Consider the following 21,020-nt stretch of genomic DNA (forward strand, 5'->3'; position numbering starts at 1 on the left):
GATTCTCGCCAAGGGCAATCCACGTCCCTGTCATGCGCTCCCTTTCTTAATAACATTGAACAACTCCTCACCCTTCAATTGTCGAACAAGATTATCCTGCAGAATCTTATACGCCCGCATAACCGTCTGCGTCGTAACAGAACTAATATGCGGCGTGATAAAAACATTCGGCAACCCCCACAGCTCACTCTCCGTAGGCAAAGGCTCCGGATCCGTAACATCCAAAGCCGCACCCAAAAGGCCACCACCAGCCGCTCCCTTCTTCAACGACGCGATCAACGCCTCTTGATAAACGACCGGGCCACGCGCAACGTTGACCAACAGAGCAGGGCTGTTAGCATTCAGGATAGAAAGCTCTTCTTCGCCAATCAAGTGCTTCGTAGCCGGCGTCAACGGAAGGGCGAGAACCAAAATATCCAAATTTTGAGAGAGAAACTTGTGAAGATCTTCTCGAGACTGGCCGTGGAAGTAAGCGCTTGGAATCGTGCCGTCTGGATCGCCGGAGCCAGCTTGATACCAGTTTCGGTCTTTGCGATCTTCGGCTGTAAGACGCGGGCGAGAGTTGTAGACAACAACGTCCATACTGAAAGCCTGTGCCAGACGCGCCACTTGAAATCACCACTGTTAGTAAGAATAGACTCTCCACATGGAGTTTCCTGTGTCGCGAAGACAGCAAAAAGATTAATACGCACCTTGTCGGCCAATGGATCCGTATCCAACAATGCCCATCTTCTTCCCATCCAACGTAAACGGAGGCGGCGCCGAGCTCCCCCAAGTCCTCTTATTCTGCAAATCTTTATACTGAAACAGCTGGCGAGTCAATCCAAGGATAGATCCCATGACCCATTCTGCAAGAGCAATGCTAGGCCCGCCCGTCGAAGTCGTAATAGTAATCTTTGGGTCCTTAAACACCGCCTTGTGAGCAACGTGATCAGTTCCGGCGACGCTGAAATGGATGTACCGCAGGTTAGGAGCATCAGCTGGATCAGGGACAACGCCAAAAGTCATCAAGTGTGTTGCTTCACGCAAGATTTCTATAAGTGGCAGCGTTATTAGTGAAAATAGAGCCTATAGTTCATAATGTGTATCTTGTCACGCACCTGGTGGGATGTACATGTCCTGCTTGACAAAGGCCTCAGCCGGCTTAACTTCATGACGCAAAAACGTAACCTTCAAGTCCGGAAACGCTCCCTGAAAGGCCTTCAGAAGAGGTTCCGGCTTAGGAAAAGGAAGTGTCATTAACAAATGGCCCGCCATGGTCAGACAAAATGGGGGTATGTTTCAATACAGCTATAGTGTGTCTACTATATGCAAACGCATCTAACCCTACACAACATACTACACTCTGGGGACATGGACAGCCACTCATGTTTATACCCGAACTTCTCCTCACAAATTAACAAGGCAAATGACAGTTACCCAATCCATCCCTCTAATTTGTAAGCACCCTGGTAACGGTTAGCGCCAGAAAGCCACTTCTCAACGACTTTCACGCCAATTGCTGCAAAGTGGTGGAAACGTGTTGAGTAATCAGGCGTTTTTTAAAAGCAAAAAGTCCGTTGTAAGTCTTTAATATTCACGTTGATTAGAAGCCGTTATACCCGCGGGAATAATAATCTCTCAGCAAGATCCATCGGAATCGCTCTTGTTTTTAATACTCGGAATCCTGATGTGAGGAGGTTACAGAAGTCTTCAGTTTGTCACGGTGGTTGCCTGAATTGTTCACGAAATGTTCAGGCATGTTAACGGCATGTTTCATGTTGGTCATTCAACATTCCAGCAACTTCATATTCCGATAGAGATGGTATTGAGCCTAATACGGGTGTATTCGACTTACTTGTCTTCAATATCTGCTACTATCATTACGTTTCTCTTATATCGCCAAAGCGTCCCACCTCGTCGGTCATAGATCAAGTTCCGTAAAGCCATCTTACATCTTTTGCAGAATCACACTAGTCTAAGAGGATATCGACTAGTTTAAGAACCAATAGCATATTCCACTATATAAAAGAGCACGCAATTCACTGAGCCGTTTATCCTCGGAATCTTATGCTAGCAGGTTATAAGAACGCTCAACTCGTCACAAAGGCTCCCTAACAGCCACCGATTGCGACGACATGCTTTGTAAAACATCTTACAGATTATAAACATTTCAGATGACGAATATAGGCAGCATTGACTTGCGCAAGGCAATGTGTATCTACACTATCGACTGCCAAACTATGTAGATAACAAGTACAAAAGGCGACGTATCAATTTGAGGCAACATAAGCAACAACGAGATGTAAACACAGCTTCATCTCACATCAACGTGTTTCTTTACATGTTCAACCCATTCATCCCTCTCGCAAGATTCTCAATATCCACCGCATGCCTCGTTCCCTCCACAGCTTGGTGGTTCTGGCCCCCAATCCTGGCGCCACACTCAGGGCATCTGGCCATTTGCATAGGCATTCCGCATTCACCAATAGTAAACGGATGGTTGTTCTCACAGACATACCAGTGCCCAGTGCCCCGAAGCTCATCCGACATTGCGTTGTACACAGCTCGCATTTCCTCTGCCGTGACCGGGCGATAGATGCCGTCGCAAATCATCTCCTCAACACTATCAATCTCATCTCTGAACACGGCCGTGGATGGATACTCTTCCAACAGGGCGCGAGCCTTCTGAATGTGATTCAAAGCCTCTTCTTTCAGACTGTCCTCGTTTTGCTCTGTCATGAGATCTCTACCAACAGGCCACATGGTACACTCGTCAAACGATAGACACAGCCCACAGAGCTGCGCGGCAAAAATGTGACCTTGAACCTCTTCTCTGGCATACTTGAGTGAACGAGATTGCACAATGAGGTTAGCACAATCAGTCCAATGAAGCGACAAATCCAACTTGACTTCTGTATCAACTCGGGCCAGACCCCCATCTTTGGCCCAACGATGAAAGTCGAACAAGATGATAATATCGCATTTAAGCAGCAGTGCGTCCGCAAGAAGCGACCCCTTGACCTGGATGACGGATTCATCATATCGAAACTCTCGACTCGCCATGTTTTGGCGATTGGCAAATTGCACAAAGTCTGCCACTCGCTTGAACGGCTGCTCTTCTCCCCTGACACTGTTGGCGTGTGTTTTAATCTCCCTCCAGAGTTTGATAATAGAGTCATATCGCCCTTTGCCCACAGTCTTTTGCAATTCTCGGAGCTGTTTTAGTCTCGGAGCGGAGCTAATCAGTTGAACACCTCTTGCCACAGAGGATGCTGCATTGGCCTGAAGCACCTTTCCAGGGCTCGCTTGCGCCAAGATTTCCTGTTCTCCGAGCAAGCGAGTCGCCAAGGAGAGGTATTTTGAGTGTGCCCACGCTATAAACTTCTTTGTCGACTCGTCGAGGATGGCTCGCCTCACAATGCGGCCGTATCTGGCAATGTTTCGGAGAGAGCCCCGGCAGGTTGCACATACCGGAATGCCCGATTCGTCCAGCGAAAAAGGTTCAGAAGTCTTGCCGAGCCGTACCGGATGGCCATCTTCATTCAGGTCGTAGTATGCCCCCATTCCCATCTGGCCATCCATAGACGAAGTAGTCAGGAAATGTCCGCAATCTGGGAAAATGCAAGGCTCTTCATCCAAGTCGATCTCGTGATATTCTTTCATCTCAAGGAAATCGACGCATGCGGACTTTACAGCCTCACCCGCACACTGCTGGCAGAATGCTTTGTCGGGACATACTTCTCCACAGAGTGAAGGACCTACACAACCATTAGCTTTGAGTCGTATAACAGAAGAATTTTCACGATGAGACTTACACTGATGGCCACATTCCAGCATATTCTCGCACCGCTTAGAGCATGGAACCCAGTCGCATGGTGCAGCACATGGCATCGTACACTTCGTATGAGGGCAGCTCGAGTGGCATGTGTTTGCCGCACAAGGAGCACACGGCTCGTGGCATGCCTTGTTGCATTTTGAATGTCCACAACGTACTTCACATGGTTCCTTGCAAGGTGGACACCCAGCATCGCCATGGCAAATCTCAGAGCAGCTGTGTCGGCATGTCGTATAGCTTCGACCACACTTCTGGCTGCAGATGCCGTGATTCTGCCTCTTTATCGTGCCGTCCTCCCGCTGGTTGCATTTAAAACAGGGACTCTTGCACGTATGGCCGCACTCACGGTTGTGCCCGCACGAGACATTGCACCGATGATTGGCAGCGGTCACGTCATAAAAGCATTGGACCTCGACATCATGATTGCACCCTGGAACTTTCCGTCTAACGAGGACCTTGCAGCGAACAGAGGCGGGGTTTTGAGTCTCCCAGCACGTTGCCGAAGAAAGCCTGTGGCCACATGGGAGTACGAGATCGATATTGTTTATCTGAACAGAGCACCTGGGCGGACATACGTCACCACATCGTCGAGGACAGGCATGATCGCAACCTTTTTGAGGCCGAGGACAAGGTTCGTGGCAAAAGACTACATTGTGCAGAATGTCCGAATGACACCTTCCAGTGCAAGAATGGCCACAGTGAAGTCTCTTGTCGCAAGGCAGATTGCACCCGCTTTCAGGAGAAAATAGCGTGAAATGGTCTGGCTGGGAGACGCGGATTGGGGTGTCGGGATGCCGGTCACACTGAAGCTCCAAACTTGTGCCCAAGCGGCCATTCGTGGTGAGCATGTCAATGACTTCCTGCCACATTGGAACATTATAGTAAGTGTCCGAGTTTCCAATAATGTACATGCCATGTTTTGCACGGGACAGCAGAACATTAATGCGGTTGGAAGTGCTGAGAAATCCACACTTCCTTTGCAAGTTACTCCGCACGAGAGAGATGATGATGACTTTTGCTTCCTCACCCTGGAAGTTATCAACGGTTGCAGCCCTGACGCTCTTGAGAAGAGTTGTTTTGCTAGACTGTTTCGCCTTGACAGTGGACGGAGTTGCTTGGCCTTTGCTTTCGAACTCTTCCAGTTCTGCAAGGTCACGGTCGTTGAGGCAAATCTCAAACATGGATTCCATTCGGCGCCGTAGCTTATGTAGCTGGCCCAGATACGGCGTAATAACTGCAATATCGTCTGGGGAATACTCTCCTTGTTTAACGAGATGAGATATGAGAGATACGGTCATCTCAACTTCATAATCGTTCGAGTGAGAGGTATTCAGGGGGTCGTGACTGGCCGCACCGGCTTCTAGGTGGTCATGGTGAAGCCAAAAAAGACGCTCTCTCATACCAGCCACCTTTGGATACATCATAACGTTCTCGGCATCTTGCAAAGATGGGTATAAAGTTGATCGTACAAGTTCAGATATGGACGGGTGCATCCTCCTCTGGGTGTCCAATGTGCTAAAGGGAAGGCGTAGGTCCATCAGGTGCGGCGGTTCGACCAATCTCTCGAACAAAGACGTATCCAGAGAGTACTGCTTACCCCGAGGATTGGTGCTTTGCAGTTCATAGTTTTGAATCTGTGGACGCAATTGGAGATGGTCGCCAATCAAAATGGCGTGCTCGATCGAAGGCAGCAAAGCGGTTAAAATGTGCGCCTCCAACACCTCTCCAGCTTCCTCGCAAAGCATAACCTTGCATCGTAGTTTCCGGAGGAGAGCCAGGTTTTTGGCCAGCCCTGTTGTTGTAACTCCAATGATATTGGCCTGATTGAGGCAGCGCAGATCCACATCGCTGCGCACTCGATTACGCCGTTCTATCAACTCAGAGTGCTCTTTCTGAAGTCTCGTGATTGTGTGAATGATTGGGGCCATGATGCTGTTGAGCCAGTATCTATGAAGAACTTGACGCTCGGCATTGTTCATAGCAGAAAGTCTGGTTTCTTTTAGAATCTCAACATCTCGGCAATAGAAGCTGTCCCGCGGGCCACCTGCGAGCCAGCGTCGCAAGACTTCACGAGGTGCTCTGGTGACCTGTTCCCATCCGTCTTCGCTTTCACCAAACAGCGTCCCGTGGTGCCTAGGAAAGGTTTGTGCCAGAAACGCCCTGATAGATGGTGGTGAATCTGATGCTGCCAGTCCACGGAGCGAATCTCTCATACTATGCTCAATATCCCCCAAGCTCTGTTGTATTTCCCAAAGAGAGGACTTTTCTGATCGCGTGCGGTCGCTGTTTTGGGCCACCATTCGCAGGTTGAGGGCCTGTAGTCTCTCTGACTTTGATCGAGATCCGATGCGAATGACTTTGTCGATTCCATCATCAAGAAGGTGCTCGAGAAGCTGATCTAAAGCGTGATTTGTATAACAAACACACAATATTGGCCCAATACTAGTCTTTCCCTTGTTTGCCAGCATGACTTTGATAATCTTTTCTCCGCTGTAGCTCTTTCCAGTACCAGGAGGGCCTTGAATGAGTGACAGTTCCCGTGACAGGGTATTCAGGAGGGCAGCGGACTGCGTAAGGTCTAGAGCCGTTCGTGATTCAATGAGTTTTGGACTCGGACGCTGCTGGGGAGAAACGAGAAACTCAGAGTTATCATGCGTAATACATCCGATGTCGAATGTGAAGCCGGCCTTTCTCGCGTATAAAGGTGGCTGCGGATTAGCCTCTGTAACAGTAACGTTGTCTGGAGCCAAGAGGTCAACGAAAGGCATCTTTGGTTGCTGGCACATTTGCTTAAGGGCATCAAGCGTATGCTTGAACGATGCCAGAAGGACACCAGGAAACTCGACAAGATATCGATGGCGCGATGGCCCCGTGCTCTTGGACCAATGAAGAACACGCGAAACATCGTCTTCATTTGCCTCTACAAGCTGCAAGTTGACGTGCAAGTATATGTCATGATCCGAAAGAGTCAAGGGCTCAGCCTTTTCTGCGGGCTCCTCGTCATCTGATGATTTCTTCTCGAAGCGGTGCTTTTTGTCATCTCTGTTCCTCATGGTGGACTCAGACACGGTGCAGAACATGACGGAGTCGGTTTTGTCCATGATGCACACAAGTGCGCCGGCCTGGAGGCGTTTCGATCTCTCCCACCAATCCCTTCTCTGTCCTGGGGTCAGTGTCAAAACGGAAGAAGGCTGATCACATTGAACAACCAAGTCTAGACCGGCGTTTGCGTCGAATTGCATGTCGACGAGAGTGGCAGAGTCATAAGTATATGTACGCAAGTTATTGGAGTTTGTCTGGTAACCGATACCGCCGGTGGTACCACGGATGCGTCCAAACGCCTCACGAACCGCATCTCGTAGCTGCCCGACAGTATCTTCTCGTATTAGGCGAAATTCCCTGTCTAGACGCCCACGGATGCCAGGGATGTGCCACTGAGAAGAGTCATTTACCGGTAGATATTCCTCTCTTGGTGACATGATCTCCTCGTACGTCGGCAAAATCTTGATATTGACTATGCTCGCATGGTCGTTGTTGTGCCTAGGTCCTCCAGGAGATAGACGGCCAGGAAGATCTCTTGTTAGAGTGAAAGTTTCATGGGTCTGGGTAGCTTGAACTCGCGGCTCTAGGCTTGACAACTGATACCCAATTTGAACACGCTGACCAATGTAATCTAGGTACCTTTTGGCTTGAAGACGAGGAAGCATCTCTTCTGGTTCTGCTGGTTTGTCCAAGAGGCTAGCCAAGCTGCTGGCGTATGTTGAGAAAGCTTCGTTGATGATATTGGTGGTGTTGCAGTCCAACATCTTGGCCAACACCGCGAGAGACAACTCGACTGCCTCTATGAGAGAGATTTGCGTGGTGGAGGATGGCCACTTTTGAAATAATGTGCTGACATAGTTGAAGAGCTTGTTCATTCTCACTCCTCCCACTCCAACGAGGTAGTTGAATATGGATGCCACTTCTTGCTCTAGGACAGCAGAATCAACAACGCGAGGATGAGTCACAAGCTGAAAGAGTGGCTTAATCTCCGTCTCCCAGAGACGAACACCTGTGGTCGAGATGTTATCCATGGGAATATGCCGGTCTATGACATCCTTGATAAAGGACAGTCCAGCCTCGGTGACGACGAGCCTGATTGTCTCCTGAGCGCCGCCGACATCGCCATCCATGAGTTCGACAGCGAGGCTAAAGAACTGGCCGACAATAGTGTGCGATGGTCGAGCAGTTCCTTCGCCGGACCTGAGCAAGCTCTTCCATTTCAACAATTTCCCCTCTGGTGGGCGGTAATTCTTGCTGGCAAAGGGACGCGAGGCGGTACTTGGGCGCCTCCTATCTGCTGGCTGGCCCGCCTGTGTGCCACTACTCACCTCATGGGAGAATTTGCACCGAGCCCCAAATTTGCAGCCGTTGTTCCGCAAGAAATGAAAGCACGGCTTGAGGGAGCTTTCAGTTGGAGTACTGGGAGGGGTGGGATAGTTAGATCTGGAGGGACAGAGGATGTCAGCACAAGAAGCAATATATTTAGCCACTGCCAAGTACTGACTGATTCCTTCGCATTTTCCTGCTTTGGGAGGATTTAGTGCCTCACGGCTGGCGAATCAAACGTGATGATGCTTCGGTTATCTTGGAGTTGCAGGAAGGAGGAGGGGAGGTGCACAGGAAAATCGAGGCTGGGAGGAGAAAACACTGAAGAGTGAGAGACTGAAGGCGGGAACAAAAAAGGGTGGAAAGGGAGAAAAAGATGGAAGAGGAGAGAAAAAGTCCAAGCTGCCGAGTTAGAGGGCATATGGAGGAAGCAGTGTGGCAGTTGGCAGCCTGTTGCCTACATAAGGTACATGTATGCGCGGCTACGGGAGGCCTACAAGGCCTATCATTCGATGCCGCATGCATTTGTGTCGGCCTCCCGCATCTGCCCAAAAACTGGAGTTGTAGCTCATCTGCCAACCAGAAGAAAATACTTCGTTGTTTGCTGCGTTTATGCCCAAGCAATCGTTGGGAAAGGATTTGCAAGTGAATGCTTCGTGCACAGGGGAGAGGGGAAAGCTGGTGAGGGCCTCTCGCAGGGCAGCATCCAGTCTGTGGTGCCCAACATAAGCATGGTTAAATTCTCTAAAAGACTTCCTTTCCGCATAAATCAATGGGGATTCTCGAATTAAATATATCTAACCAGCCTAGATTTTGGAGTTAAAAGAAGAAAAGATGCAGTCAGAGAATCACACTTACGGAAACGAGAGGTACACTCCCAATCAGTGAAGCAGAACTCCCTCTGTGCATCATTGTGAACAGCCTCCAGGGTCTCTAAACCAGAAGTTCCTATATACCGCCTTATGCTAAAACGATTGTCTAGGAATAGACTGCAAAGAGGAAGATATTATATGCGCACTCTGACACGATAGAGATGCTCAAAGCCGAGGCCCAGCCTTGTCCTACCTACCTGGCTGCCAGCTCTAGGTTATTTACATACCTTAGGTATAACCAAGCTGATCAAGTATGCAACTTATCGCCTAACATATAAGCATCTAACGCAAAAGAGCGAGATGTGTGCAAAAGCGATAGTACAGAGGTGCCCATATAAGTGTGCATCAAGCCAACAGTGCGATATCAGGGTTACACTTGGACATGAGAGGTTGATGAGATGCCGAGTTTTGTCCTCGGCTCATTAAGAACAGGCGTAAATAGCTGATGTTGCATTTGATGGACATGACGTATTCCATAGATAGGCAGGTAGATAGAGCTGTATTGACAAATCAGCGCATTAAGCACCATCCAGCGCAGGGACTTGGTATCAAGACCCAAGTCCTCTCAGTGTGTGATACCATCGCTACTATTTTCTTCTATTTCGCTCTAGGTTAGTATCAATCTTCTACTAGGTACTATAAGCTATGTGATATTTGATCGATATGGCACCTTGTTATCTTGGGATGCGGTATGCTGGATATTCGCTCTCTAATTAATTAGTAGCTTAATAGCAACACCTTATTTTGTATTTCTGACCCCATCCCTCGCGTGTATTGATGTAATTGTGGCCGCACTGTTTCGGCTTATACCGGGGATCCCGCTCCGTCCACGGTCACACCAACTACATGTAATTTGCTCTCGGCAAGATGAAAGACAAAAAAGAACAGGGAAAAAAGTCCTCCCATCGGGCTTTGTCAGCGCTGTTCGCAATAAGGTTAGCTGACACCCTTAGCCCATCACCAGAGCCCGTCCTCGGGAGGTGTGGAGTTGGTTGGCTGTGTATCCGTAAGGTGCCTGTAATACCCATCCCATCTGAAGATAAGAAGAGGCTTGTGGTGAGATTTGAGTTGAGTTGGGCCCCCCGTCACAAGACCATGCCTGCCTGTCAGGGCAAGGTCTGTACCATCTTACCATCTTTGCCCGTGTCTATGCTCTGCGCTTCGCCCCTTGGGGATGTTATCAAAAGAGGGCAGATGATGATCGCCGCCCTGATGGATGACTGAGCTGAGCCGACCTGAGCCCGTGCCAGCATGTTCAATGAATGGCCTGGGCTTGGCGGGGACGGCAGCCGGCTCACGGCAGGGCTCCAGTCTCCAATCTCATGCCGTCTTTCGCCTCCAGCTTTTCTTTTCCTTGTTAAGTCCGAACATGAGCACCCGAGAGAGAGGCGTTGCCGATAGGCCCCCTGGCATGGCACAGAGTTTGACGGACTCCTTCGTATAAGGTACGTACTGTGCAAATGTGTGGTTGCTGTAGGAGTATCAAAGTTTGAGACCCTCGTGTTCTATGTCGCCTTCACGTGAACAATGTGTCAGAATCAGTAGCCAACCTATCACGAGACGTCATAATCTGAAATCTATTTGCATCAATCCATTTCATCAACAAAGAAAATAAACATTTCAACAAGACGCTGCAAACCCGGCGCTCGTGCCTTTTTTTTCTGCTTGGGTGCTTCAGCTTCAGGGGCCAATGCAGGCAAGCCACCTGTATCCGGCTTAGATCCGTGCTGACCACTAAAACGCTGCCGGCCAATGACACGCCCGAAGTTCCTCTTTTTCCGACCCCGCAGGTCCCATACAGGCTAGCTCCATTCGATCCGAAACCTAGAGTGTCACCGAATTGCCGTCTGGTTCATCGTGCAAGTTTTTTTTGGCGCCCGGATTCTGTTGCCAGCGCTGCATGAGCGCTACAGCTCAGTGGGCGCTCAGTGCTCCGGGACTTGATTCCAGCCCGCTTCTGCTTCTGCTGTGCTTCTGCTGCCCACTGCTTGTACTGCACTGGCCCTGGCCTCCACTGGCCTCCACTGGCCTGACCTGAACTGACCTGAACTGACCTGAACTGACCTCAGCCATTTGGAATCTCGCGATCCGGCTTCCCTGCTTCCACCACGCCTGGCTTGATGCCAATTGAGCACTCGCCTTGTATTGACGTCGTCGCTATCCTCAGCCGTCGTTGATGCCGCTCGCAAAAGTCACGACGCCGCATCCTCGCTCGACACGCCCCCGACACTAACACCAACCTCCCATCGACGGACAAAGAAATCGATCGATCTGCCCTCGCCTTTGCATTCTGATCGCCGTCTCATCGTGTCTTGGTCTTCGTTCCCCGGCCGGCCGAGTTAAATTCCCACGCGGCCAATCGGGGGACGACGCCGACAGGTGCCGTCTGCGGCCTCTCAGGGCCGCTTCGTCTTGAGATCCTCCTGGCCTCTTCCTGCTCTGGCAGTCGCTCCAGCGCTCTTCGCCAGACGCCAATCTCGCCGCTGTCGCCATGGATCCCTTCAACAGAAAATCCGCAGAGATCTCCCAGAAGTCGCTCCAGGAACGGTCGCGGAGGCAGTCAGAGGACAGCGAGGGCCATGATTCATACGAACTGGCTGTAGCCACCGTGTCTGACGGCTTCCGACCAACAGATCTAACGCCAACCGACACTTCATCCTCATCATCGACCCCAAACAACCCCGAGGTCGCCTCTCCCGATTCTTCGCAGGCTCGATTGCTGTCTCTCAACCCATCCAACCAGCAACAGTCGAGTTCTGCCACCTCCAAACCCCCACCATCCGCGCCTGCCCGCCCATCAAGCGCATACAAACCACCACGACCTCACGATTCTCTTACGCTTCACAACGATGGCTCGAATTCTGCACAGACCGGTCCGTCATTAGCATCTTCCACAGGATTGCCTCAGTTGCGGCCTCAGAGCCCTTATCGAGGCCCCACCAGCGCTTCGCATCCGTATCAGATGTATCTGCAGAGGACACTGAGCAACGCCACGGCATCGACTGACCAGCCTGCGAACCGTCGTTCATACGATGGACATCGCGGCCCCGCGCACCCATATGCTCTTTATCCGCAAAACATTGCCACTACAGGCGATGAGACTCCTCACCAGATCCCCCTCGGCTTCGCAGCAGCTGGCGATGGATACCAAAGACAACTTGGACCGGATGGAGAAGAAGCAGGCGCTTTGGTTGGGCCACTGGGGCATACCGAAGAGCTACCTCCATACACGAGATATCCTGATCAAGCTTTTGCCTCCAAGACCCCCGCTGTTGCGATACCGGAAGAAACCATGACCGGGACTTCGACTCCGGCTGGGACCGTCGCTGGGGCCGGGAGAGCAACGCGGAATCCCGAGTTTTCCTCTACCGAAGAGGACCTTCAGCCCTCGCAATCTAGACCATCTAGTAACAGTCGGCACGACATCAACACGGCCGCTCAGGGCTCCGCAGAAAAGGCCAGGATGAACAAATGGCAGCGCAGGGGAAAGAAGAAGCTTTGGGGCATTGTACCGTACTGGGCCATTTGCCTGCTTTTGATCGGCGTTGTTCTCATGGGTGTCATATTGGGCGCCGTTATTGGAACTGTTCTCTCACATCATAAATCGCGACCTAGGTATGTCTTTTCCTCCGTCAACCCCCGCTTCTTTCATTGTCTCAATGTCATTAACTTGTCCAGTGGCGGTCCATCCGATGAAAATTATCCCACTCCAACGCCGGCGCCTGATGTTGTTCCTTTGAGCAGCGTCCCAATTGGTCTGCCTCGTCTGCCGCCTGGCAACTATGCGCTGCCACCCATTTTCCCCAGCGCAGCACCCAACGCGTGTCTCGCCGATCCCAGTCAGCTTTCTGCTTGGAGCTGCAACTTACCTTATAGCTATTACCAAATGAATATCGATGTATCTGACGACGCAGAAGACACGTCGTGTTACAACCTCACTCTCAAGGCCATCAACTCCCTTGATTCGCAATTTCTCTGGGGGACACAGCCTCCACACATCTATGGCTCGCCCATGCAACTTGTCAACGACACCATGGAGCCTCGGCGTGGCCCGGCGTGGTGGCTCCAGGTGACATATGACAAGACCGTCGTCGTTCAAGAGGAAGCATTCTCTTCAAAATCCAAGCGCTGGGACAACCTGGGCCGACCACTCGTCAACCATGATGTAATGCAGAGCAGAGGCGCAAGCGTCGGAGCCAAGAACGGCGACAAGCCTTGGATATGCACATGGCCAGACACGAAGCTCGAGGTTTTCATCTACCCTACTCAGAACGCCAGCTCATCGCCTCATCCAACGTCGACGGTAGCTCCTGTCTCCAACCCGTATCCCACAGACGGCTTTCATCCTTATCCGAAAACGGTCAAAATCACGGAGAACCGGGTGACTTCGTTGACTCCCAAGCCTTTTTGTCGGCAGGTCCTGATTTACAACGATGGGCGCAGCATGAAGAACTTGACCGATAGCTTCGGGAAGCCCATCGTGATTGAGCTCGGCGAAAACTTTGACAACGATGACCAGAAGAGTAGTTACGGACGAAAGCGCGATGAACGCCCGGTTCGTAGGAGCTGGACCGACCCTTGGGTTGCCAAACAGGTGTATAATTTGACGCCCTGTGGGTGCCTGCTGTGGTCTTCTCCTATTACGGGTTCCTCATAGACGCTGTTTAGCTCTTTGACCTTTTCTTTCCTTATTCTCTCTATATCTCTCTAGTATCATTGCCTGTGTGTCTACAGGCTCAAAGGGGGGGTTTTCATATCATGTGCCGGCGTTTTGATCTTTAGGCAGATGTGGCCTATTCTTTCTCACAAAAACGGAGGATGGACTCTTCTGCATCTCGAGGCGTTACTTTCTTCTCATTTTCTTTTTTCAAGTCGGCGTTGAGGAGGCAAGGGGGGTTATTGGAGGGGATACGTTCATGTGTTTATTTTCTCTAACTTTTCTTTTTTTAATCATCTTCACGCGTAGCGGCAGCGCGCAGGCTTTTTTATGTGGCTGATTTCCTTTTTTTTTTTTTTTTTGCATGTATATAGACTGTATACTCTTTATTCCTTTCCCTCCCTTTTTTTTCTTCTGTTTTTCTGGGGCAATGTTTTTTGCCCTCTTGCGTTGTTGTTTACAGTTGAGCCGATGCGGTTTCTGTCGAAGAGTAAAATCATGGAGTGGATGCGTGCAGCTTGTCGATGGACTTGCTGCTGCGAAATATACGACAAATGAAAAAATGACTTTGTATATGTGGCATTTGAGCCTTTTCACTGTGATGATGCATAACTCTTTTGATTCCTTAATGCGAGCCGAATGATGAATTTGATGAACTACCATCACCTTGTCCTATTATTGTACATGTTCACCCCTATTCAGGCAACATCTTTCCCATGGGCACCAAACATAACATCCGATGTAAAAGACACGTCGTGATAAATACAATCTAATACACCAATTAGATGAATATCTAAATTCCACCATTTGCTATCCCAAAAACGCCCTGCTCCCAAATCCAAGCTCCAAAAAAAAAAAAAAAAAAAAAAAACACCAGTTCAAAAAGTAGTCTGGCTCAAATATCCAACACACGACCTAAACAACCTCTCAGAATCCCCCGCAGCAGACGACGCAAGTCAAGTCGCCACAGGCTGGACCGCAGGCGTAGCAGGTGTCGTCTCCCCCGTCGTCGACCGAATCTCGTCGCCCACAATGTCCTTCCTGCCGTCGCGGAAGTCACGCATCAGGGACAAAAAGATTGAGTTTTGCCACTTCTCGCCGCTCTCGTGCTTGACGCAGTCGAGCAGCTTCTCGGCGGCCTCGGCGACGGCTGATTTCGGGAGCTGGGTGTCTACCTGTTCCTTTTCCAGCTCTGGCTCCAGTTGTTGTTCCTGTTCCATGACGGGTGCGAGCTCGGGTTCTGGTTCCTTTGAGTCTAGCGAGAGGTTGCCGATTTCGGGCTCTTCGAGATGTGTCTGCTTCGAGGCTTCAACTGCAGCGGCGATGGCCTCGTTTTCCTCTAGTTCGCGGGCCATTTGCTCCATGGCGGCATCTACCTCGGTCATATTGCCTCCTCCGTGTGTCGACATCCAGCGCGACATCTCCTGGTCGAAATCCGGCTCCCTTGCTGTTGCGGCAGCAGGGGGGCTGAACATGGACGACGAGCCAAACGCAGCAGCAAAGTTTGGCTGCGCAAAGGTAGGCTGGTAGCTCGACTGGAAGTTGGACTGGGCAGGCGAATGGCTCATCTGGCGAGCTGGTGCCGCCATGTGAGTTGCTGAAGGCGCTCGTTGCTGCTGTGCCGTGAAGCGGTTAAAGTCGGTTGCCCAGCTGCTCGCACTTGAAGCCTGCATCTGCATCGGCGCGGGACTGGCGAAGCTGGGATGAGCTGCTGCTGGCGCAACTTGCGCAAAGGGCAGCGAGGGCGTCAGTCTGGTGGCGGGATCGCTCTCAAAGCCGGGCAGGGCAGACGCGCTGCCCATGAATGCGCCGAAGCCATCTTGCTGGGCCTGAGCGGGATGCAGCGGTGAAGAGCGGAAAGACTTTTTGTCCAAGACGTTAGCAAGAGCTAGATCACGATGTGGTTTTGGTGATGGCGGTGGAAAAAGGGAGGGAGAGAGAGGGAATGCTCACATTCTGTCCGAAAGCCCCTCGGCTCACATGTCTGTCTTGGTGATGGCTAGAATCGCGGGACTGGTGGTCGACGAGACGCTTGAAGGGCGTCGAGCCGCTGCAGGAAGCGTCTTCCATGGTTGTATATGAACTGATGTGTTATTTGTTTGTTTTAGGTATAAGAATGGTGTGAGTGATGTGAGTGAGTGAGATAAGTTGTGGTTTGCTTGATGTATGAGATGAAGCTCTATGGCGTTGTCACGTATTAGTAGTAGGCAGGCAAAAGCCCAGTTGGAGGGGCCCCGGCTGACAGACAATTAGCCTCGGCGAAACCGGGGGTGGCGGATCTATGGATGTACTTTTGAGGTGTACTCTGGTTTTCTCTGTTGCGTGTAAGTAGATAACTAATTAGTTGTTATGATGTAAATATAATGATAGATGAAAATATCTAGATAGATGATTCATCTCAAGTGGACATTAAAATATACAATTACATCTTGTTACTTGTGAGGAGACGCTTCTTTGATGTATACTCGAGTGCATCGATAGACCGAGGTGCGACTGTGCTGCAGGTGGATCCGGGGCCAATACCGGCGAGCGCAGGTACCGATTGGTACGTACCGGTTGATGATGTCAGCTGGAGAGCAACCAAGGCAAAGCAGAGCATGTGATCTGCAAGATTACATAACACAAGTTCCAATGTCTGCATCGATAGAGTAATGAGACTCGGATACAAGCATCTCTTCCTACCTAGGTATGCTGCAAACGGACGGACCTATTGCTGGAGGGAAGCAAAGACAGCACATCAGTAACACACATTTGAATTGTCCCGAGCATGTGTTGCACTGCAGATATTTGGGGTTACCATATATTCCGGCGGGGTTAATGGATTGATTAGTCGTGGACCATCAAAGTTGTGTGGTTGACTCCGGATAAAGAGGTTATTTGACTTGCTTCAAGTGAAGCAATGATGGGCATTTGTTCTCTGCTTCTCAGTATATCTTGGAGAATCTCAAACGACACGTGATAGTGTTCAGAACATGTATCTCACGTTTCCTATCTGTTGCCGCCATAGGCTGGTGGCCATCCGTGCTGGGTGAGCCATTGAATGGTGCTCCAACTCCTGTGTGCGCATGTAAGCTCCCACACACATGTGCGCATAATGTTTCGCTGAGAGTGCGCGCACGTATCCCAACGGCCTCCCACACTGTACCATCCTCACCCTTGCCTCGTGGAGCGGGGGCCGGACCAACTAAAATAGACAGGGGTAAAGTACTAAGTAGTGCTCAATTCAGGAGATCAGGCAGCTCAATCAGACCGAAACAGCGCTACCAAGTTGGCGATACTTGTTGCGGCTGCTCAGGACTTGTTTGTGCTGCAGGGAGGTGAGATGAGATGGGATGAGTTAAGATGGTGTTGATGAGGGAGTCTCTTCTGGTTGCGTGCACGGCATTCTTTCATCCGAGAGCAGTTCTTGTTTGCCGTCCATGTCTTAAGTAAGGATGACTGAGTACCTACATCATAGACTACCTGCTAGGTACCTCTGTTATGAAGATCAGAATGTAAGACAAAAAAGTGCCGACTTCCATGCCAACATCAAAGTCTTTCATTACACAGAGAAATAGGCGGATGTCCGGGACAGCGCATGGCTCTCGCTCTTCCGTTTGCGCTAATCACCGGCTGGTTGGCTGCCGTATCCACACGGCCCAGTTAAGCATCAATCATTGGATTGGAGAGGGGGATTTCCATCTGTCTGCGTTCATGGTGTACAGTGACTTTGTATCTGCCGGGCACGCGACAGTCCGATGGGCGGGATTGAACAAGTCGGGTTTCGTACTCGGTTCAGGCAGAGCACTTGGCGGGTTTATAAGGAGATGCTGCCAAGCAATCGAGACCAATACAGCCATCTGCGATATGTAATGGAATCAATGGAATGGATCTTGAAAAAGCAGCTCAAAGGTCTGCTATGATTAGGTGGCAATAATTTGTATTTTAGCTCCTGCCTAAGAGTGAATAGCAGCGGCAGCAATAATACAGCCGTCTTAGTACCTAGCTTGGCGGGCGGGAATATTGGATCAATTTTTTGGGGTCCGTCTACTATTTCTCTCGCCTGAATACATATATGCGATGCTACAGGAAAGCTGCCTTTATCCATCAGGAATGGTTGAACTTGCTTGTACTGTACATCAGACTCAATGTTGCCTCAATGTACCCGTACTTGTTTGACAACGAATAGTCTCTACGATACCATCTCAGCGCCCATCTCTCTCCCCTGACAGTGCTTCAATTGGGCTTCTAGGTTCCATTTTCCAGGGCCCGTCAGTTACCCCCTGCCGCTCTGGCTTCCCCGAGAGGCGCTCTGGTGACCCTGAGGCTAACACCTGACACTCCACCCCCCCTTGCATTGAGGTACTTGTACTTGTACTTGGGCCACCACCGCATTGATTCCGAGTCTGCATTGCTAGCATTGACTTCGTTCCTCAATTGGCGGGTACGGATACGCGCCTCTCTCTCTCTATTCTCTTCTCCTCCCGCAAATCTGTTCCTCCATCTGGTCATCCGCCAGCATCTGGCCCAATTTTCATTCTAGCTGCATCGCAGAAGCGGAGAGAGTCGATGGCCAGGCCCCGGTCCAGCTCCAGACAAAAGAAGTAGACCGGCAGCCAACCAGATCCCGGACATGGGCATGGGCAGCCAAACCCCGTCCTGGATGCCCCCTTCATTATTACATTACAGCACTCCAACTGCCACCACCTTGTGCTGTGACTAAAATATGTCCTTCTCCTCTCATCCTCACCCTCACCCTCATCGACGTCGCTCCTCCATCGCCATTGACACCGACGCCACCCTCACCGAGCCCTTCCCCGACTTCTCCCCCTCCGTCGTCACCTCCCCCGAGTTTGGACGAGAGGGCGCATCCACCAGCGCGTTTGTCCAGTCCTCGTTCTCGGCAGTCGCCTCTGCACAAGTGGCCGGCGACAGCAACAGCACCGAGATCGAGATGGAGCCTATTCTAGGACACAGGAGGCGGAAGAGCAGCGCCCTCAACAACGCTCCCCAAGCCGCACCGGCGAGGCCAGCTGCTGCCGGCGCTGGTGGCAGAAAACACCTTTCGGCGGGTTTGCCTGACCGCTCAGACTTGTTGGAGGAAAACGGCGGGAGCAGCAGCACATCGACCAACTCTGTAAACGACGACGAAGGCCACGGGAGGCCCAGCTTTAGCGATGAGGATCTACACAGCGACGAGGAGACGGGACTGAGCAACAAGGAGCGTGCCCGGAGGCAGAAGAAGCGCCGGAGAATAACACAGCTGGGACAGCGCATCGCGCGTGACAAGTCGTTGTCGGAAGAAGAGCGCCAGGAAGCAGACAAGGACGTGGTCAAGAAGCTGCTGGTCAATGTTGTTTTGATTCTGCTGTGGTACTTCTTTTCACTATCCATCTCACTGGTAAGTTGACTGCCTTTACAAGCCAAAATTGCCCTCTTTTTGGTTTTGCTGTAATGGTTTCCTCTGACAGAATTGGCTTGCAGTACAACAAGTGGATGTTTGACGAAGATCGCCTCAACTTTGCATTCCCACTATTCACAACGTCGATGCACATGGTGGTGCAATTTATCCTCTCCGGCCTCGTCCTCTTCTTCATTCCGTCATTACGACCACAGAAATCCCACACATCCGACATGGGCAGATCCCGGCACGAGACGGAGACAAGCTCGACCATGTCCAAGATGTTTTATCTGACAAGGGTTGGACCTTGTGGTGCTGCCACTGGTCTCGACATTGGCTTGGGAAACACTTCACTCAAGTTTATCAGTTTGACATTTTATAGTAAGTTTTCGACTAACCACTCTGGCAACTATCCCGCCGAACTAACAACTCTTCAAGCCATGTGCAAATCCTCCTCTCTCGCATTCGTTCTCCTATTCGCCTTCGCCTTCGGCCTCGAAAAGCCCACCTGGCGCCTCGTCGCCATTATTGCAACCATGACAATGGGCGTCATTCTCATGGTGTTTGGTGAAGTCGAGTTCAAGCTCGGTGGCTTCGCTCTCGTCATCTCCGCAGCCTTCTTCTCCGGCTTCCGCTGGGGCCTCACCCAGATTCTGCTTCTCCGCAACCCCGCGACGTCGAACCCCTTTTCCAGCATCTTCTTCCTTACGCCAGTCATGTTCATCACTCTGTTTTCCATTGCAATCCCCGTTGAGGGCTTCGTTCCCCTCTGGGAAGGATTAAAGACTCTCAGTGCCGAATGGGGCACCTTCATGACGCCCCTGTTTCTTTTGTTCCCGGGCTGCATTGCCTTTTGTATGACGGCATCCGAGTTCGCCTTGCTGCAGCGTACATCCGTCGTCACCCTCTCCATTGCCGGCATCTTCAAGGAGGTCGTCACCATCTCGGCCGCCTCCGTCGTGTTCAAGGACAAGCTCACCCTCATCAACTTCATCGGCCTCATCACTACCATGCTGGCCATCATCGCATACAACTACGTCAAGATTAGCAAGATGCGCGAGGAGGCCCAGGTCCAAGTCCACGTTCGCGTCACCGACGTCGACGCCGGCATGAGCACCAGCGCTAGCGACTTTGAAAACGACGACAGCGCCGAAGAGACGGCGGGTCTCCTTGCGCAGAACATGGAGAGGGGCGACGCCCTCGTCACGTCTGACGGAGACATTCAGCCCAATGGTGTGCGAACCTCACACCAAAGAGATGCGTCGAGAGATCGCCTGCTAAGAAGGGACGACTAAACGAGAAAGAAAGGGAATGCAATCGAATATACATATATACGCAACGTTGGGCGACTTCGGACTGCCTGCCCTACATACCACGTCATTTTATTATAAATTTTCTTGTATACTGGCTGTTATTTCGAGGTTTCTTATAGGCCAGCCAAGGCTTTTTGCACACACAAACACACATATATATATCTTGTCAGAAAGCCTGGTACCTATTATCATTGTTAAAGCATTTGAATGGGAAGATATGGAACGGGACGGGGGAATGCAAACTGGAGCACATAAAACTTGTTTTCTTTTTAATGGGCTAACCAAATGTTGTTTTTATTTTACAAGGGCAGATTTGGAGAGAAGATATGGCTGAAGAGGAGGAAGTGATGGTTTTATATTTATAAACCAGCATGTATTGATTGATGCATGCATGACGGGAAAGCATTTAGACAGACGGCTAGAGCAGAGGGCTAAACAGATACCCCATGTGAAATATGAAGGTGTATACTGGACAAATCTTTTCGTATTAACAAAGGCCATGTGTTGTATTTTTACACTATGTATGCATCAAAGTAATCCCTTTTTTTATTTCCATGTACGGGTATGTCCTGATAATGTTCCTCCTTTTCCCCAACGCCAATGCGTAGACTCA

At 50.6% G+C, this 21,020-nt stretch overlaps 6 protein-coding genes across 6 annotated transcripts; 2 read left to right on the forward strand and 4 right to left on the reverse strand.

The window, feature by feature from the left end:
• Window positions 1-30: 30 nt before the first annotated feature.
• On the reverse strand, window positions 31-1,257 carry M431DRAFT_100765 (hypothetical protein; the record flags this gene model as incomplete). Its single annotated transcript, XM_024911251.1, has 3 exons — window positions 31-608; window positions 693-1,034; window positions 1,101-1,257. The coding sequence occupies 3 exons, from the start codon at window positions 1,255-1,257 to the stop codon at window positions 31-33; spliced, it is 1,077 nt and encodes a 358-aa protein (XP_024767749.1).
• Window positions 1,258-2,319: 1,062 nt separating this feature from the next.
• M431DRAFT_501502 (hypothetical protein) lies at window positions 2,320-8,377 on the reverse strand (the record flags this gene model as incomplete). Its single annotated transcript, XM_024918024.1, has 3 exons — window positions 2,320-3,740; window positions 3,798-8,302; window positions 8,364-8,377. The coding sequence occupies 3 exons, from the start codon at window positions 8,375-8,377 to the stop codon at window positions 2,320-2,322; spliced, it is 5,940 nt and encodes a 1,979-aa protein (XP_024767750.1).
• A 3,171-nt stretch (window positions 8,378-11,548) lies between these two features.
• On the forward strand, window positions 11,549-13,714 carry M431DRAFT_100802 (hypothetical protein; the record flags this gene model as incomplete). The annotated part of the gene is made up of 2 exons (XM_024911258.1): window positions 11,549-12,672; window positions 12,736-13,714. 2 exons carry the CDS (start codon window positions 11,549-11,551, stop codon window positions 13,712-13,714), a joined length of 2,103 nt encoding a protein of 700 aa, XP_024767751.1.
• Window positions 13,715-13,819: 105 nt separating this feature from the next.
• On the reverse strand, window positions 13,820-14,524 carry M431DRAFT_335179 (hypothetical protein). The gene has a single exon (XM_024914381.1). It carries the CDS (start codon window positions 14,375-14,377, stop codon window positions 13,925-13,927), a length of 453 nt encoding a protein of 150 aa, XP_024767752.1. The 5' UTR covers window positions 14,378-14,524; the 3' UTR covers window positions 13,820-13,924.
• Window positions 14,525-14,670: 146 nt separating this feature from the next.
• On the reverse strand, window positions 14,671-15,784 carry M431DRAFT_100788 (hypothetical protein; the record flags this gene model as incomplete). The annotated part of the gene is made up of 2 exons (XM_024911252.1): window positions 14,671-15,576; window positions 15,668-15,784. 2 exons carry the CDS (start codon window positions 15,782-15,784, stop codon window positions 14,671-14,673), a joined length of 1,023 nt encoding a protein of 340 aa, XP_024767753.1.
• Window positions 15,785-18,419: 2,635 nt separating this feature from the next.
• On the forward strand, window positions 18,420-20,389 carry M431DRAFT_11227 (hypothetical protein; the record flags this gene model as incomplete). The annotated part of the gene is made up of 3 exons (XM_024911825.1): window positions 18,420-19,094; window positions 19,178-19,475; window positions 19,533-20,389. 3 exons carry the CDS (start codon window positions 18,420-18,422, stop codon window positions 20,387-20,389), a joined length of 1,830 nt encoding a protein of 609 aa, XP_024767754.1.
• Between the last annotated feature and the right edge of the window lie 631 nt (window positions 20,390-21,020).

Source organism: Trichoderma harzianum (genome assembly GCF_003025095.1).
Source record: "Trichoderma harzianum CBS 226.95 unplaced genomic scaffold M431scaffold_29, whole genome shotgun sequence".
NCBI lineage: Eukaryota > Fungi > Ascomycota > Sordariomycetes > Hypocreales > Hypocreaceae > Trichoderma > Trichoderma harzianum.